This window comes from Schistocerca nitens, chromosome 5 (assembly GCF_023898315.1).
Source record: "Schistocerca nitens isolate TAMUIC-IGC-003100 chromosome 5, iqSchNite1.1, whole genome shotgun sequence".
In the NCBI taxonomy this organism is placed as follows: domain Eukaryota; kingdom Metazoa; phylum Arthropoda; class Insecta; order Orthoptera; family Acrididae; genus Schistocerca; species Schistocerca nitens.
The window spans coordinates 297,451,714-297,469,966 of record NC_064618.1 but is presented as its reverse complement, the minus strand read 5'-3'; the positions used below and the strand labels follow the sequence as shown (position 1 = coordinate 297,469,966).

Below are 18,253 nucleotides of genomic sequence, written 5' to 3'. Positions count from 1 at the left end.
CTCCGTGTTCTTAGCATACATGAATTTATTCAGTGATTTTTATGATAAATATTTTATACGAGAAAAACCATTACTAAAAGAATCCTGCTGATTTATTTCATGATTGTTTCATGGGCAAGTAAGAAATATTAATTTGTGTAAGTACAACACACTAGCTGGAATATGTCACTACTGAGAGAAACAAAATTGTAGGAAGAAAATAGTGTTGTAAAAGACTATGATTTGGCATTTTGTTCGGTTTCCAGCTTTTCATAGTTTGCTAGTATTGACTTACGGTCTTTGAAGACGTTCCACCTCGGCCTGTTCTGCCCCCTTTTTTTCTCTCCCACCATGTCAAGCATATGCTGGCTCTAAATATGTGACAAAGCAGCTTTAACTTCCTACTTTATATTGTATAGAGTACCTGCCGTCCTTCGTTTATTTCTTTTAGGATCCCAGATTTGTATTTTGAAGCCGGCCGCGGTGGCCGTGCAGTTCTAGGCGATGCAGTCCGGAACCGCGGGACTGCTACGGTCGCAGGTTCGAATCCTGCCTCGGGCATGGATGTGTGTGATGGCCTTAGGTTAGTTAGATTGAAGTAGTTCTAAGTCCTAGGGGACTGATGACCTCAGAAGTTAAGTCCCATAGTGCTCAGAGCCATTTTTGTTTTTTTTGTTTTGACTGGAGTAGCTTACTCTGATGACATTACTCTTTATTCAGATTTCCGTAACTTTTAATGAATTGCCTTTTTCACAATTTATTTCGCTCACTTTCATGGAGCAGCAAACTTCAAACAATACAACCTGCTTTCTTTTTCACACATTTCTTTTCTGAGGTGTAGCTTGACAGTGTACGACATTTAGCAATCTTCCTAATTTTCTCAGTGGATGATGCATGACAGCTCGTTATCACCCTCACACTCTGAAATTTTATTACATCGTAGTAAGAGGACCAGGCGGAAAGTTCTCAGCCTGATGACGGTTTTTATTTACGCTGTCGCTTCTTAGGTCAATGTAGTTTGGATAATATTTCTCAGTGAATAGACTCCACCCTAGAAGTCCATTTTCTGAAACCTTTACAAAATACGAATAAAAGTAGCCATAAACAGATTAGAATAGTTAGACAAGGGTTCGTCAGGAGTCCCAGCGGGAATTATGACGACAACTTTCCCTCGCTGAGACTATTGATGAAGCTGTAGTGTATGGGAAGGAGACTTCCGAGGAGCAAGAGGTTTCAGCCTAACTCCGACAGAACTCCTGTTTGGTGTGAGAATTGGCAGCTTGTTCTGAACGTGGAACAGTGTAAATTAATAGGAAAAACAATCCTGTAATGTTCGAACACAGTATTAGTAAGGTGTTTGACAGTCACGTCGGGTAAATATCTGGGTAAAGTTGCAAAGCGACAAGAAATGAAACGAGCACGTAAGGTCGGTTGTAGGGAAGGCGATTTCGGTTTATTGGGAGAATTCTAGGAAAGTGTAGCTCGTCTTTAAAACACATCGCGTACCCAACCAACACTTGCTTGACGCATTTTTGAGTATAGCTGGAGTGTTTGGGATGCACAGCAGATCGAATTAAACGAAGTCATCGAAGCAGTTCAGAGGTGTGCTGCTATGTTTGATACCGGTAGCTTCGATTAACTCGCAAACATGAGGGGAGTGCTCTGTGAACTCGAGCGCAAACCCCAGTGCTTTTCACGAGAAGCTGACGAGAAGGTTTAGAGAACTGGCATTTGCGACAAATTGCAGAGCGGTTCTACTGCCATCAACGTACATTTCGATAACGACCGCGAAGACGAGAGAAATAAGGGCTCGTCCGGAAACACACAGACGTATTCCCTTGCTTCATTTGCGAGTGGAACGGGAACAAGAATGACTCAGTGGAGCAAGTTATCGTCTGCCTTGGACCGTAGGGTGGTTTGCGGGGGTGTATGTAGATGTAGCACAGGTCCGGTTTTCTCCAGCTAGAATTTTCTTTAGATGGGGAATAGCTGGAAGATAAGAGGAGGAAGCTGCGTGGATAAGCCATAGTAACGAATACGAATAACCACTTTTGCACCCCAAGAAACTCCAGCCCCAGCCCTTCTGGTGCAGAGCTTCCGGCTGCCACCCACTACCTTGATTACTGAGTAGTTTCTTAGGTGAACTGGTGGCCAGATCACGTCCACTGTGAAAACCAGCGGCCAGAATAAAGTAGTCCATTTTACAACAAAGTATTGCGGAAAAAGTTGCTTTGTCAGCTTTAAAAATTGCAGCAATCTCCTGGCACAAAGTTTTCTGGTAGTTTATTCTTTGTGTAAAATGTACCGTGCCCTTTTTCTTGATGTGCCAGTGACGTCATCTATTTCATACAGTTTTCCTGTACTGCCATTTTCCAGTCCAATGAGAAGAGCGGGCTGTTTTAGAACCAGCCATTCATAGTCGCCGTTCCGCGCGGAAGGGTTCTCAATTGTAAATAAATTTTTGTCTGTCATCCAGTAACGCACTGATTTTTTTTTTTTCAGTTTGAATTTTGGTACTCCTTACAAGCTTTCAGCTTCGGATGAATTCTCGTTGTCATAAACGTCCGGAACAAAGCATTTTATGACACGGTAATTCAGTTGATAGATGTTAATGGAACACCCAATGACTATAAAATGCCAGATCAACTGATGTACTCCATAGACAGGATTCAAATTATTACGCAACAATTACCAACATAACGGAGGAAAAATTTTGTTGCTGTAATCATCTCTCGTTCTCGTATGATCACTGGTCCGTGACATATTTCGCCCTATTAAAAGCATTTGGATCATCCATCTGATTTTCAGCTGCATCAACGTCGTAACTGGACTTCGTTTCTTATGCTCAATATTAATCTAAAATTTTTTAGTTTTTTGGAATGACCTGAATGATTATCTGGTGGTCCCAGGAACTAATTTATCCCAGACAATAAATCGTATGTCTACAAAGTTTGATTGTTATTGGTCCAAGTGCTCCAAAACTATGCTTCACTTTATTCTTCCTACCGCCAGTTCCCACCCCTAGGGTTAAATGTCCGTAAGGTCTTCCACAATCATTCTAACAAACCCTAAAAATATGGATCAACACACCTATCGTTAGTTTTTCCGCGATTCCACGTCATGCTCTTCAACTCCCGCACACCACTTCTGATGATGCTAGGGATGTCCCAAAATTTATTTTGCCAGGTAGTAAGTCGTGTACATACCAGATTCAGTTTGAGATGTCCGCGCGTTCCATAGCTACACTTGAATATACTCGCTTCCCTAACTCCAGTGTTGCAGTCTTCATCTGGGGATCTATTTTACGAAGCAAGGATTCCCCTCCATGAGACACTGGCATTTGCCAAACTGTCACAACTATGATAGTTCCTTTCAATCTGAATGGGCTGAAAATTAATGCTTCAGCATCCTCCATTCCTCATACAGTCAAAGCGGTTCTTGCAATTTTAACTGGGAAAACTGATTCAACAACAAAATTAAACTATTTGCGGTTTGTTTCCTTGTATCTTCCTTTTTGTTAATGTACCTACCCCACTATAATACGTTACATATTGTGTCCATTTTGTAGGAACAAGACTCTGATTGAGGGAAGACAGGCTGACTTAACATCCACCACCACCACCACCACCACCAAAATCAATTTTGAGTCAGGTGGTACAGTAATTATGGGGCTGGACTAGTGTTCGGAAGGATGCTGGTTCTCTAATTCCTGTCCGGCCATTCAAATTAGGGTTTCCCTTAATATGTCCAAATCGCTTAATGTGAGTGCTCGGATGGTTTCTTTGAAAGAGCGCGGCCATTTCCTTCTGCATCCTTCCCCAATCGCGCCATGTACTCACAAGTCTCTAATGACGATATTGTCGACGGGGTTCTTCACCTTAATCTTCATTATTTCCTACCTGCCTTCAAACTGAACACTGAGAAGTCACAGGTGATAGTTGCATCGCACCGAAAGAGGGTCAATATTCCTCCCATTGATCTCTATGGTACTACGTTGCCCTGTTAAACAATCGGTGCAAACGGTTGGATGACCATAAAAAAAATTAGGCAGAACGCGCTGTCACAGAACGCAGACACACTCTTCTCTAGATGCAAGCAAAAAATTCTAGGAAAATATTTCCATCTAAAATAAAACTAATCCCAGACGTGAAGTTTCCACTAAGTCTTGTTGGCTGAAGACAGTAGAAGGAAACTTGCAGAAGTCTCGAGGACTCACGAATTCTTGGGTAAGATGTGGGTAATATGTATTGTTAGTTCACGTGAGTTCTGCCTAAGTTCGGATGGGGTGAATAGGACTGGTTAAACGTCGTGTTTTTATAAGTTCTGTTCTGTCCATAGATTCTTTAGCCACTGAACTTCTTAACAAGTCTCCTCACACAAAACACTTACCACAGATTCATAACTGCAATACAAAATCCAACGTCTTGGGTGTACCCATACATATACAAAATGGTCAAGAACAGTCTGAAAAGGCTGTTGCAGGGAAGGTTGTGCTGAGAAATAATTCAGAAAAGAATTAGATATTTTGTGTCGTTTACGAGTTAATTAGCACCGAATTTAGCGTATCAGGCCGTTAAATGCGCATATTCAAGTGGTCCGCCAGATACAGTTAGTGTCAGTTGCTCTCATAGCGTAGATGTTACCTCACCAGAGTGCTGAGCCTTTGGCTCAGGTTCTATCCTCACTGCCGTCTTGTGTCCAATTTTTGTCTGTTTCGTGTTTGGTTTAGGAAACCAAACGAAGAACGTTTGGCGACACCGGGCTGCTTGAATTTGTGCGCTCAATGGCCAGACTGGCCAACTTCAATACTAGTTAACTAAGAAACGGTGCAACGTATCGAATTTTTTCCCTTAACAATTATTTTTCAGCACAGCCTACGCTGCAACACCATTACATGCTTTTGAGACTGTTTATGACCATGCTACACATCATTCAATACGTCTGTCGAACAGTCTGCGTCTGAACCAAAGCCACTCTGCTGTCGTCAGATGATGAAAGATTCTCCTGTTGTTGGCGTATCCCAGCTTCCTCCCTCTGTCCAACATCAAACAAATGCCTCCCAATGTCAACAGTGTCAGTGTTCTGCAACCATCCAGTTCTTTTATCCTTTGCTTACTTGCATCACCTTTTCTGCTAATGTCTCTCTACTATTTTTTTCGTTTTTCCGGACCAATTAACTTCTAGATTTATCGGTAATACTGCCTCGCTTTTTTCATAACTCACATTTGGCAGGAAAGTTGTCTGGCGAGAAATGTGCTTACCACGATATAAAAAGCGTCAGAATGGAATTGATTAGCAATCAACAATTGTACACACACGATACGGACGGTACCAACGCAACTTGTATAGTACATAGTAAAAACTTGTTCATATGCGCCCCATCCAGATTGTTTCACAATGCGACACAATTTAACAGGAAATTTTGATAAAATAAACAAAACGAGAACAAAATAACAATTATGTGTTCCTCCCATACGCGTTTCGAGGGTTTACACCCTAATCTTCAGTTGGGTCAGTGACTTACATTACATTTTTGTTCCCCCAGGGGCCTCATGGTTCTTCCGTGAATTCATGCGTGGCGCACATGGGACCCTGAGCTGTTGCCGCACATTCTTCCTTCCCTGGATACATTTCATTGGCCCTGCCCCCCCCCCCCCCCATATCCTCGCTCCTCCACAGCTCTCCCCTCCTTCCCCCTCTCGGTGTTTTGAGTTACGTCAACCTGGCTGTCCACTTGGTTCCCTGTATTGCTTGCAATTTTGTTCCTCCTGGCTGTTCTTTCATTCTTTTTGGCAGTTAGGTACCCGCTTGAAGTCTGACCTCTACGTGTAAATTTTCTGTTGTAAGTATGAACCATTAGGGGAAGAACTCCCTCCCTAGTGTCTACGGTGTGCATTCCTCTCCCCATTCCTTCCCCTTCATTCTTCCCTGTCGTGCCCCCCCCCCCCCTCCACCTTGCTAGGTCACCAGCACGTGTAGCCAGTCTATGTTCCTACGAAAAATCACTCCCTGGACTATATTTAGAGAGTGGTGAGGAGTAATAGACACAGGGACATTGCCAAGACAATCGCTGTTTTGCACTCGTCTGGCTGAGCCCTCTCTCAACACAGGGATCACAATACTGATACCTGAGCTGTTCCCTCCCCGTGTATGCTGAGGAGAGGTTTCTTGTCTTTATGGAGCATTGGAACTCCTGGCGACGGCAGCTGTGGCAGGCAGCTCTTGCTGCGGCTGGGTGGCGCCCATGGGGAGAGTCCCTGATCAGAGTGGTGGTATCAGGGAGGATGCTTTTCACATGAAGTGTATCAAGCTACAAAAATCTGGCTGTTCTCAAATGGTTCTCTGCGAATGGTGAAGAATCATTGAATGTTACTTCACATGACTTGGCAGCCTTCCCTTCCCTGCTTCACCGTGGAGGAGGTCCAGGCTCGCCATCCTGGGATGAATAACTTTCCCCACTATCTCGTTTGTACTAGGACGGACAGGGACACTTTCACTGTCCTTGTTTTTTGTGGAGAATATCGAGGACAAGTTTGGTTAAGTGGAGTCTCTCAGTAAGATGCAGTCAGGCTCCCTGTTGATCAAAGCTGCTTCTGCACCCAACTGCAGCTCTTCATGCTTGCGATTGTCTTGGCAATGTCCCTGTGTATATTACTCCTTGCCTATCTCTAAATATGGTCCAGGGAGTGATTTTTCATAGGAACCTCATCCTGCAAACTGATTATCTCTGGATTAATGTGGAGTGACGAGGCATTAATTTTGTTCATTGTGTGCAGAAGGGTCGCAAAGACAACTGCACTGATGCCAGTGGCCACATTCTGGCTTTCAAGGAGAAGGTCAAGGTTATGTGCTAAAGATGTGACATAAGGCTGTACACCCCACCACCCGTGAGGTGCTTTCCGTGCTTGCACTTTGGGAATATGTCTTCCTGCTGTATGGTGGACCACCTGTGTGGTGACTGGACAGCCACTCCATGAGGGAAGCCCTTGTTCCACCCCTTCTTACTCTCCAGATTGCCCAGCTTACAAGAGAGAAGATAAAATATTAAAAGTACCTGGGTCACCTGTCTTCTGCTGATGCTTGCCAAAAATATGAGGCTCCATCCAGTCTCACTTTCTTCAACTTTTCCCCTCTATTATCTCCTTTCCCCCTCCTACCTCTTCCTTACCCCAGCCTCATCCCCCTCTCCTCCTCCCCTGCAGTTCCCATGACCTCCCTCAGGGAATCTCTCCTCCTCCCCAGCTGAAGAAGTGACCCCCCTTCTTCGACACCTGCTGGTGGTAGGAGTCATCCTGGGACCTCTCTCCCCAGCATCTCTCAGGCCAGAAGCCTACAATCACAGCTCGGCCACGAGATGCACCATCTTTCCGTTCTGGATCTTGCAGAAGCCTGTGCTCCCTCTGTCCCCTGCCCTCCACCGCCTCCAGAGGAGCAGGAGCAGGAGGAGGAGGAGGAGGAGGAGGAGGAGGAGGAGGAGGAGGAGGAGAAACGCAAGTCACAGGACTAGACCCCCTGGTGCCCCTGGAGATGCCATCTCCCCTTCACAATCTGAGTCTGATATCTTATTGACAGATGTTACCCTATCGCATTCAGTGCTGACCACTGACCAAGTGACATGACCCCCTCTCAGCTTCTTTATGTCTAACTGGGGCTCTGGCCACACAATAATCCAGTGGAATTGCAATGGCTTCTATTGTCACCTACCAGAAATACGTCTTGTTTCCTCCTATTCTGCATTCTGTCTTGCTCTTCAAGAAACATAAAACTATGATGACCACTCTCCAATGTTTCGTGGTTATCGGGTGTTCTGCCATAACTGTGCAGGCCCTGGGATAGTATCTGGAGGGGCTGCACTTTGGTTCACTCTGATGTCATTAGTGACTGGATCCCCCTCGTGCCAACCTGGAAACAATAGTGATTAGACTGCAAACGACTCCAGCAATCACCATTTGCAATGTCTACCTCCTTCAAGGTAGGCCACTTCCTTCTGGTGACTTGTGTGCCTTAATACAGAAATTCCAGCCCTGTTTCTCCTCCTCAGGGACTTCAGTGTGCACATCATCCGGTGTTGTGGGGGGAGGAGTGCCACTTTGACTGGTAGAGATCTCCTAACTTCCCAGTTTATTATAGACTTTGTCTCCTCAATGATGGTTTCCCTATCAACTTCAGTGCTGCTCGTGGCATCTTTACTGCTATCGATATCATGGTCTCCTCCCCTGATATTGTGGCATCACTATATTGGTCGCCCCATGATCTTTGACAGTGACCACTTTCCAGTGATTGTATCGTTCCCCTCCTACTGCCAGACAGACAGGCCCCACATTCGGATTCCACTAGGCAAGTTGGCCTTTATCTGCTGTGCACTTAACACCTCTCTTGAATTGCATTGATGTGGTCGTGCAGGGCATCTCTGACACTATTCTTCATGCTGCTGGCACTGTTGTCCCCCCTATCCACAGGTCTCCCTCATTGTCGCCCAGTACCGTGGTGGACTAGAGATGCAGCAGTTGCTGTCCAAGACTGCTGACGGGCACTGCAGGGATTTAAATGACACCCTTCACAGACCACCCTCCTCACTTTCAAGTGTCTCCATGTTAAGATTCATTACCTAACTAAGCAGAGTAAAAAGAAATGCTGGGAGCACTATGTTTCCTCCCTGAGGATGTATGCTTGTTCCTCACTGATCTGGTCCAAGCTCCATAGCCTTCTGGGCTGCCATGTACAATCAACTGCCAGGGTTTATCAAAGATGCTCTGTGCACTGATCCACTGGTCCTTGCAGAACACCTCTTGACACACTTTGCGATGGCATCGGTGTCCTCTTCCTGTCCTGCTACCTTTCACTGGCAGAAATGCCGATTTGAACAGGCCCCTCTCTGTTTCAACCCACACGACGCTGATCCCTATAATGAACTGTTCACTGAATGGTAATTCTTGCAGGTTCTTAACTTTTCACATAACATGGCCCCAGGCCCAGATTCCATCTACTCAGGGTCTTCAATTGAATTTGCCTCATGTGTGCTTTCCTGTTGAAATGGCAAGACATTATAGTTATCCCTGACCTTAAGCCCAGGAAGAATGCAACGTCTCTTGATGCCCAATTAGCCTGACATACATCTCTTCATAAACTGCATGAGAGGATGCTTAGCCTCGATCTCTGGGCCTTTTGTCCCCATATTAGTGTGGCTTCTGGGAAGGTTGATCTCCAACTGACTATTTACGCAGACTGGAAACAGCAATCCGGCATGCTTTTATTAAATGCCAGCACCTTGTTATGGTCTTCTTACACCTACATAAGGTTTACGACACAGCTTGGCACCATCACATGACTGGGGCTTTCCCAGCACCCTTCTGATGTTTATTGACGAGTTTTTATCCCTTCAGCTCTTTCAGGTTTGACGTGGCATTTCACTCAGCACCCCTCAGATTTAGGAGATGGTATACCAAAGGGTCCTGTGTTGTCACACTCTTGTTCATAGCCATCAATGGGCTTGTAACCTCTGTTGGGTCTCTGGTTACTCCCACATTGTCTGTAGATTTTTACATCTGATGCAGCTACCACTCGGTAGCATCTGCTGAGTGCCGGCTCCAAGGTGCCATCCTATTGACACCTGTATGGGCTGTCTCCCATGGCTTTGTTTCTCCCTGCAAAACAAGGGTTATACATTTTTGTCGTTGACCTGTAGTACAACCTGACCAGAACTTTGACAAGCTCAATCTTGTATAGGTTTCTGGGGTCTTATTTTTGATAAAAAGCTGATGTGGCTGCCCCATATTCATCACCTGAAGACTATGTGCATGTGGAAGCTTAATTCTCTCTCTGCCTCCTTATCCACACGTCTTGGGTTGCAGACTGTGCTACTCTTTTCCATCTTTACTGTGCTCTGGTCTTTACCAGAATAGATTATGCTAGTCAGGTTTATGGCTCAGCTACTCCTTCCAGTGTGAAAATACTTGACCCTGTTTACCATTGTGGGGTGCGTCTGGCTATTTGTGTCTTTTGCACGAGTCCTGTTGAGTCTCCTCGCAGAAGTGGGGATTCCCCCCTACCAATAAGACGGAGCCAACTCCTGGTTCTTATGCTATCATAATTCACCAGTTCCCTGACCATCCCATGTACCCTGTCCTCTTTGCAAACAAGGGATGACTCCCTCCTGATCACTGCTCACAGGTTGGATTGCCAGTTAGGATGTCTTGTTTCCCTCTGTCAGGATCTCCATTGACTGGAAAGCATCCCGTGTATTTCCTCCTATATGCTCTCTCCTCCCTTCCCCCTTTTGGATGGTGCCTAGACAATGGATTAGCACTGACCTATTCCAGGGTCCTAAGGTCTCTGTTGGTCTATGGTTTTCCAGCGTCTTGTACATTATATCCTTGCAGAGTTCCAGGATGTCATCATCATCTACACTGATAGTTATAAGATTATAGATAAGGCGGGATACGCTTTCACATCTCCCACTGGCTTAGAACACCATTTATTGCTGGGATCATGTAGTGTGTTCACAGCAGAGTTACTAGCCATCAACAGGGCCCTCCATTTTGTTTCTCAGGCTTCCCTCCACAGTGTGTTGCTGTGTACAGTCGATGAGCAGCTTGCAGGCTATTGACCAATGTTACTCTCATCAGTCTTTGGTTTCTTCTATCCATGACTACCTCCCTGCCCTTGGCCATGCCACCTGCCTAATTGTCTTTCTCTGGGTCCCAAGTCATGTGGGCATCCCAGGAAATTAACTGGCTGACCATTTGGCTAGAGGAGCAGATACTTACCCTCCAATCCAGCTGTGGCTTGCGGACTTACATCAAATATCTTTCCACAAAATTGGAATGACACCTAGTGTGCTACTGCACACGGTAATGAACTCTGCACGATCAAGGAGACTACTGTGGTTTGGTGCTCTTCCTTCCTTTCTTCTCGGAACAAGTCCACTGTCTTGTGCCATCTGCACATTGGTCACACCAGGTTCGCTCATTGTTTCCTCTTTTGTAACAAACCAACCCCCTCCACAATGTGATTGTGGAGCCAGCCTGATGGTATCCCATATATTGGTGGAATGTCCCCTTCATATTGAGTATGGTCTTGCAAATTCCTTAAATTTAATATTAGCAGATGATTCATGGATGGTATAACTGGTCCTCAGTTTTCCTCCCAGAGCAGGACCAGGGTGGTTGTGGTTGGGGCCCCTATACATGTTTTCCTTGCCTGGGACCCATGACCACTCCCCTTGCAAATGCCACTCTTTTATCCCTCTGTTTACCCAGTTTTTAGATTGGGCTACCCTTCTGTATCTTCTTGTGTGTGTTTTAACTTCCTCATTCTTATAGTTTGACTCTTCTGACTGGATCCCCCACACTTTTATCAGACCCCCTCTCTTCTGTGCACAACTTTGGAATTGTGGGACTGATGACCCTGCTATTTAGTCCCATAACTTCCTTCAATTAATCAGTCAATCAATCATTACATTTTTGTACCCTGGATGTAGCCAGTTGCCAGTATACACTCTGGAATGTTTGTTGTTTGGTATGGATGTGCCATCTAAATATGAAAATGTGTATAATGAGCCTCAAAGTTCTTTCTGCTGGAACATCTTCAAAATGGAACAGTAAATTATACTGATGCAAAGAGGAGGAGAATATACCGAGCAAGTCAATTAATCACAGTACTGCTTTGAATACATACTATCAAGGCTCTAAACCTGTCATGAGCATTGCACCATTCAGTCTGCCATTCAGGTGGCCCATTCTTGACTGCATCAAAGTTATGACACTAAATATTTAACTTCGAATCTGTCTCAGGTTGTGATGTAGACTGTGTGTGTGTGTGTGTGTGTGTGTGTGTGTGTGTGTGTGTGTGTGTGTGTGTGTACATGTTGCTCCAGCCTGTTGAAAGCAGCTGTGGTAAACTACTCCTGTGGTGTTGAGGGCTAGGATAGACCTGCTGCAACTCTTGCCTGCTGCCTGTAGTAAGAAGTGACTAAAAGGACTCCTATACATAGTCATGCTTTCACATTGATGATTTCACTATTATCGCCGCAAGGGATTAGCCAAGCGGTCTAAGGCACTGCAGTCGTGGACTGTGCGGCTGGTCCCAGCGGAGGTTGGAGTCCTCCCTCAGGCATGGGTGTACGTGTTTGTCCTTACAATAATTTAGTTTAAGTAGTGTGTAAGCTTAGGGACTGATGACCTTAGCAGTTAAGTCCCATAAGATTTCACACACATTTGAACATTCACTATTATCAGGCCAATCATCAGTATTAGCTCACCTGACAACCTCTCCTTCAACATTATAGCTGAATTATTTATTCAGCACTTTCAGGGTTTCATTTCAACTTTTCTAAATTTTTTACAGAATTGTGGGCTCTTTGAGGAATTACTGTCATGGAGCATAGTCTGTCCGCTGGGCACTGTGATCAAATGCACCTACTATTAAAGTGGATTTATGTTCGCACTTGACATTCAGTGCAGTACCCAATCTCTCGTGTCTCGCAGCAGCTTGGACAACCACCTCTCATCCCTGTTGCTGCGAGGAGATCATTTTAGCTAGGTTGTGTATTGGACTTTTTTTTTCCCCCATCTGTGCTCATTGCTCTCAACCTTACTGTTCACCTTTTCCTTATGGAATGCCCCGTTTTTAGCCACTTACATTCTCATTTATGTTTGCCATCTGAGTTATTGGCTATTTTAGCAAATGATGCATGGGCTGTCAACTGAGTTTTGCTTTTTATCTGTCGTAGGAATGTGGCAAAAGACAATTAATCTTTAGTTCAGGACCTCCATTGTCTCTATAGTGTACTTTATGGACCTTTTCCAAAGTCATTGTTTTTAGCTGTCGGTCCTGTCAATTGGGCTTAACATGAAGTCATTCTTAACTCCTTTTTTGTCTTCATGTTCTACAGTTCTGTCATGAGTGCAAGTAACCCTTGCTGTTTTTGTGACCTAAAACAAAACAAAATGCAATTGCTCAAGGTTGTAGCCCCATGATGATGCAGAGAACACAGTGCCTGAGTTGTAAACGCCATTTATGCTGAGGATTAGGTGCCTGTAAGATCCTGGACACCAGGACTCCAAGTAACGGCTACTACAGTGTGCCAGGTAGCCTATTCCATGGCGAGGTGGCTCCCACAGGAGGCACTTCTGTTGGAGTGGCATAATGGGGGATGATACATAATGAAATGGATCAAACTTACTCATACCGGTGGCTTTGCCAACACAGCTTTCTCGAAAAATAGGAAACATGATACAATACAGAGACTTGCAATCCCCTGGTATTTGTGTGTTTGGCCAAACCATGGGTTGGGTGTCAGGTGTGAAGAAACGTAGGTAGAAAGTTCTTGGTATGCTCCAGATTGGATGAGGAATCTCTTGCACAATGAAGCCACTGTTTTTCTTTGAAAATTCTGAGGTTAGGTTTGGAGAAGTTGCTGCTATTGAGAAATAGATTGTTACTAAAACGCTGAAAACCAAGCAATCACAGGAACTTCAGGCCTGTGGTAGGATTAGGGATATACAAATTTCCTCATAATAAACTTGGAAGGCTTGAAGGACTCAACTTTCCTTCGGATCTAATATTATAGACAAAGAACTGTGCTCTAACCTAGAGTGGTGGAGAGTACATGTTGTCCCTCGTTGTCATACAGGATAATAGGGTGGAAACAGGAGTTTTCACCTGTGACAAGTTGATGTGGTTATTACAGGTCAACTACGGGCAAACTGCCTGAGGAAATTCAGTACTTTCAGATTTCTCAGCAACACCCCCTGGTGAGCAGATTGCACAGTTTTGTGATTCTATAAGTACAAAGCTGTGATCTTATCCCGTCTGGACTATGGATGCATAGCTCACAGATCAACAGCACCATCAGTATTGAGCCTGTTAGACCCTGTCTACCATAGTGGCACCTGAAACCTTCTGTAGAAGGACCATAGACAACTTCCTGGTGAAAGCTGGTATTCCACCTCTGGAGGGTGGAGGCCAGCAACTATTGATGGACAATGCAATCACAGTCTGTTAGATACCTACCCATACCATGTTACTTCACACTTTTTTGCAGTTGACAGTTTGAACATTAGCAAATTGCCCAAAAATAGGTAGATTTGTTGAGTGGGGGTGGAGGAGATTTGCAACTGTTGATTTAAAATGTATGGATAAAAAAATCATCAAGATTGCAAATTTCCTTTACTGATTATCGGTTTCAATTCATTACTGAGCCATCTTCAGATTGATCTAAATGTTTTTCAGTGTGTGACATTCATTACACCTCATGTTTTGTAGAGGTAAATTACTTAACTGCAACTTAACTATAAAAAATGTGTAATTCATGAGTGTTGCACACTGAACATTATTTTAGATTGATATTAAGATGGTCCAATAACAAGCCGAAACTGATAATCAGTAAAGAAAATTCACTATTTTGACATAGGATTCTTATCCGCACATAAGTAGATCAGTGGCTCTGTAACAAGTTCCTTCAGCTCCCACATCTTGTCCGTGTTCATAGTTTGTTGAATCCTGCCTAGTTGTCGAATATGGGGTGTCTAGTGGCTTACAGAGTGCATGCATAGATACTGATTAGTCTTAATTTTAACACACACTTGGTGCAGAGGCTCTGTTCTCCTTAAAGCAACAGCAGCTTTTCTGTTCAGTGGGTGGTGGTAAAATAGGGATAGATGCATAACTGAGAGAAAAACCTGGCAGTTTTGACATGTTTGAGTGCAGACTGAAGTGCTCCTTCTTTTTACTTGCCATTAGCCAATTGTGCAATATTAAAGCAACACTCGACCTTATTTTGATTGGTAATTGGTTTCACTGCAGTAGCAATAAATTAGTTAAATCACACTGGCTAAATTTGTGATGAAAAAATTGTATAACTATTCCAAAAATGGCATTACTTAATTTTTAAAACAAAATTGAAGTCAGTCTAAGTGTTATCCTATGACTTTAGTGATCATGCATTTGATTTATTTGTCAATAATCAGGCAACCATTACAAAGACATAACTGAGGATGAACTGAACGAATGAATGAAATAGTAGTGATACGAAAACTGAGAGAGAATTGAGACCTATACCAACAACCACAATCATGATAGCATTTATAAGCTTTTAAGAATTCCAACATTTTTCTTTGTTGTAAATTTAATTGCAATTAATTGTCTCAAATAGTTTAAGAGACTTCTTGTGATGGAATGTGATATTTTCATGTAAAATTGAGTTATGATCTTTAACAAATCTAATCTTTCTGATACAAACATGATATTTTTCCTCAAGAGCTATGTATTTATTACAGAATTACCTGGTTATATTGTGCTTTGTCAGTTACACACACACACATATATCCAATATCACTTGTTAAATACAATCATAGTTCAGTTTTTCAATATCAGTATTGTTTTCCATATGAAAACTCTTGGTTTTATACTGCTTACAACGACATATGCAGTACTTGTTTATATTTCTCATGTTATTATCTTTGGCAATGATGACAAATAATTTAAAAAGAAAGCAAAAACTCTTAACAGCATTCAGAATAAAACTATCTTCTCGGGACCACATGACAATGCCAAAATCACAAGAAGGCAAGCATTAGAAAGAAATATATGCATGTACCTAATGTTTCATTAAACCTCTCTCTCTCTCTGTATCTACATGTAATTCTGGTTGAGTCAGCCCCACTTCAAGGAGAATCAGTAGGCATGAGCCAGTGAAAGATCATTTTTGTGATTCCATATCATAAATGTCAACTTTTCATTGCTGCAGGATGGAGCTGCTGGGAATAAAGTTTGCACCATTGTTCGTGCCACTGGAGCGGCGCCTGCAGACATTGGCAGCTCTAATGTGGATTGTGATCCTGCCATTTGGCGGCTTAATGTCATGGCTGTTGCTAGTCTACTTAGTCCTGTATACACGCCTGCGCTACATCGCACTTGCCTACGCTGCCTGGTGTGCCTATGACTGGGAGGTCTGCCGTCGCGGTGGCCGCAGGTAATGATCACCAAGTATTTCTAGCTACTGTCACTTCAACAGCATGATGTTAACTGTCATTACTGGCAGGGTACCTTATAAAAAGTGTGCAAATGCAGGTCATCAAGTCAATGAAATAAGTGTGTCTTCAGCTGTATTGCCCATGTCTAACTTGAGCAAGAAATCTTCAGTCACAGACATGAAATCTATAATTCACCACAATCAAAATGACGGTAGGATGGATAAAATCTTTGTCAACAAATATGTAAGAAAGATTCCCAGTAGTAGCCCTCAAAATAACGTACTACTGTCATTCATACATTATCAACAGTACTTAGAGCAAAATTGTCTGAAATAGTGAATTGCTAAAGAAATTGTCAGTAATTATTTCTGAGATGTGAATCATTATGATGACATTTAAGCATCTTTTGTTCAACTGTAAAGTGTCTCCAGTGTTCCTGTTGTTGTTGTATTTTAAAACTGATATCTTGATATAATCTGTCCAATCATGAGTGATGAGTCATAACTGGTATGAAGTAGTAAATTATCCATCACACCGTGTAACTGCTGGATAAAAGCCATCTCTTGAGTTCCCTATTCATTACGATATTTTAGTGATAAGCATCCATGCTTCTCCTTTATAACGTTAACCTATGACAGGACTTAAAATGCAAGTTGCACACTACTGCAGCATGAAAAGTAACATGCTGCACAATACTTAAAAGAGAGACAGGTACGTGTCATTATATTTCAATATAGTCACAAGGTATCTGTAAAAAAACAGTATATATATTATAGCAACCATTCGGTTTCTTGGTGATAAAAATCAATTCCTTGGTTATGGAGCCATTAAAGATCCGCTATCCACTGTGTGAATGTCTTTGTCATTGGAAAATCTGTGATCACTGCAATCATTTCTTTGATTGCCTGTGTACAGTGTGGCAGCAAGTTAAGAAATATTTTAGGAAATTGGTTTAAAAATTTTACATCAAAAGCTACCATCACCCACAGCAAATTTGAGTATGTCTACGGACATGAGGTGCCTGGCTTTCAGGATCACGGTAGTTCTGCTGGTTAAAGCTGCTAACATGCACACACTTTCAGCCCTCTGTTGAAGTTGCTGGTTAATTCATGCCAGCAGTGTAGCCAATAGTGTTTGTGCCAGGCAGGTCACGTGTGTGGACTCTCAAAGATTCTGCAGAGCAGAACACAGTTGCTTATCTATTGTGATCCAGACCTCGACTGGAATAGATGTGTTTCTTGGGAGGAAAAGCATCTGTCTCTGCACACCGTGACTGACCACAAACAGGACTTAAACAAACTGCCTCCCCTTCTGTTAACCACTTCTTTAGTTTTTCATACTCCTAGACTGGTCTGCACCTGGTAATTTCCTAGCTAGGTGCACCTCTTGTCTCATACACTGAAGTATATTACCTTTATTTGGCCAAGTTTTCTGTTATACCATTTAACATCAGCCCTTGATACCCATTTTGAAGTCCTGATCACTCATCCACCTGTACATTCTCATCATAAGTGGAATGCAACAACCACCACCTCCTCCTCCCCTGCTCTTGTACACCTTGACATAGTGGTCTGTGGTCAACGTTGATGTCCTTCCTCCCTGATAAGCATCAACCATATTAGTGTGGCCTTGGTTAAACTGCTTGTACAATTTCTGTACTGCTGGATGTGATATTGCACTTCATCCACGTATGCCAGAATTTCATGGTGAATCATACTAGGATGCACCTATTACCTGTTCAACAGCAAAACTGTAGACAGGGAACCCAGAATATGTATTCTCCTCTGAAAATGACTACTCTTGATGGGTCACTGATCTTAGTGTGGGATGATGATGTAGTTATCTACTTTTTGAAGTCCCCTTGTATCATATAGCTGTAAAATATTACAGTTGCAAAAATCAAACGTTGGAAAATCCATGATGGAATGTAAGAATTACAAGAAGGGAATTTGCTGCTCACCATATAGAGGAGATGCCGAGTCGCAAATAGGCACAACAAAAAAGTCTCTCAATTAAATCTTTCAGCCATTAAGGTCTTCATCAATGCTACAACACATATGCGTACACTCACGCAAACGCAACTCACACACACGACTGCAGTCTCAGGCAATTGAAACCACACTGTGAGCAGCAGCACCAGTGCATGATGGGAGTGGTGACTTGGTGGGGGTAAGAAGGAGCCTGGGGTGGGGAGGGGGAGGGATAGTATGGTGGGGGTGAAAGGCTACAGGTCAGACAGAGGTCAGGGGAGAGCTGGGGAGGGGGAGTAGAGGAAAAGGGGTGAAACAAAATGACTGGGT

At 43.3% G+C, this 18,253-nt stretch overlaps 1 protein-coding gene across 2 annotated transcripts in view; it reads left to right on the top strand.

The window, feature by feature from the left end:
* LOC126260135 (2-acylglycerol O-acyltransferase 2-like) overlaps positions 1 to 18,253 on the top strand; it is a 120,020-nt gene that overhangs the window by 58,419 nt on the left and 43,348 nt on the right. For both annotated transcript variants that reach the window (XM_049957383.1, XM_049957382.1), the window contains exon 2: positions 15,728 to 15,952. In XM_049957383.1, coding sequence (XP_049813340.1) covers positions 15,729 to 15,952 — 224 coding nt within the window. In that variant the 5' untranslated portion in view covers position 15,728. The remainder of the gene's footprint in view (positions 1 to 15,727; positions 15,953 to 18,253) is intronic.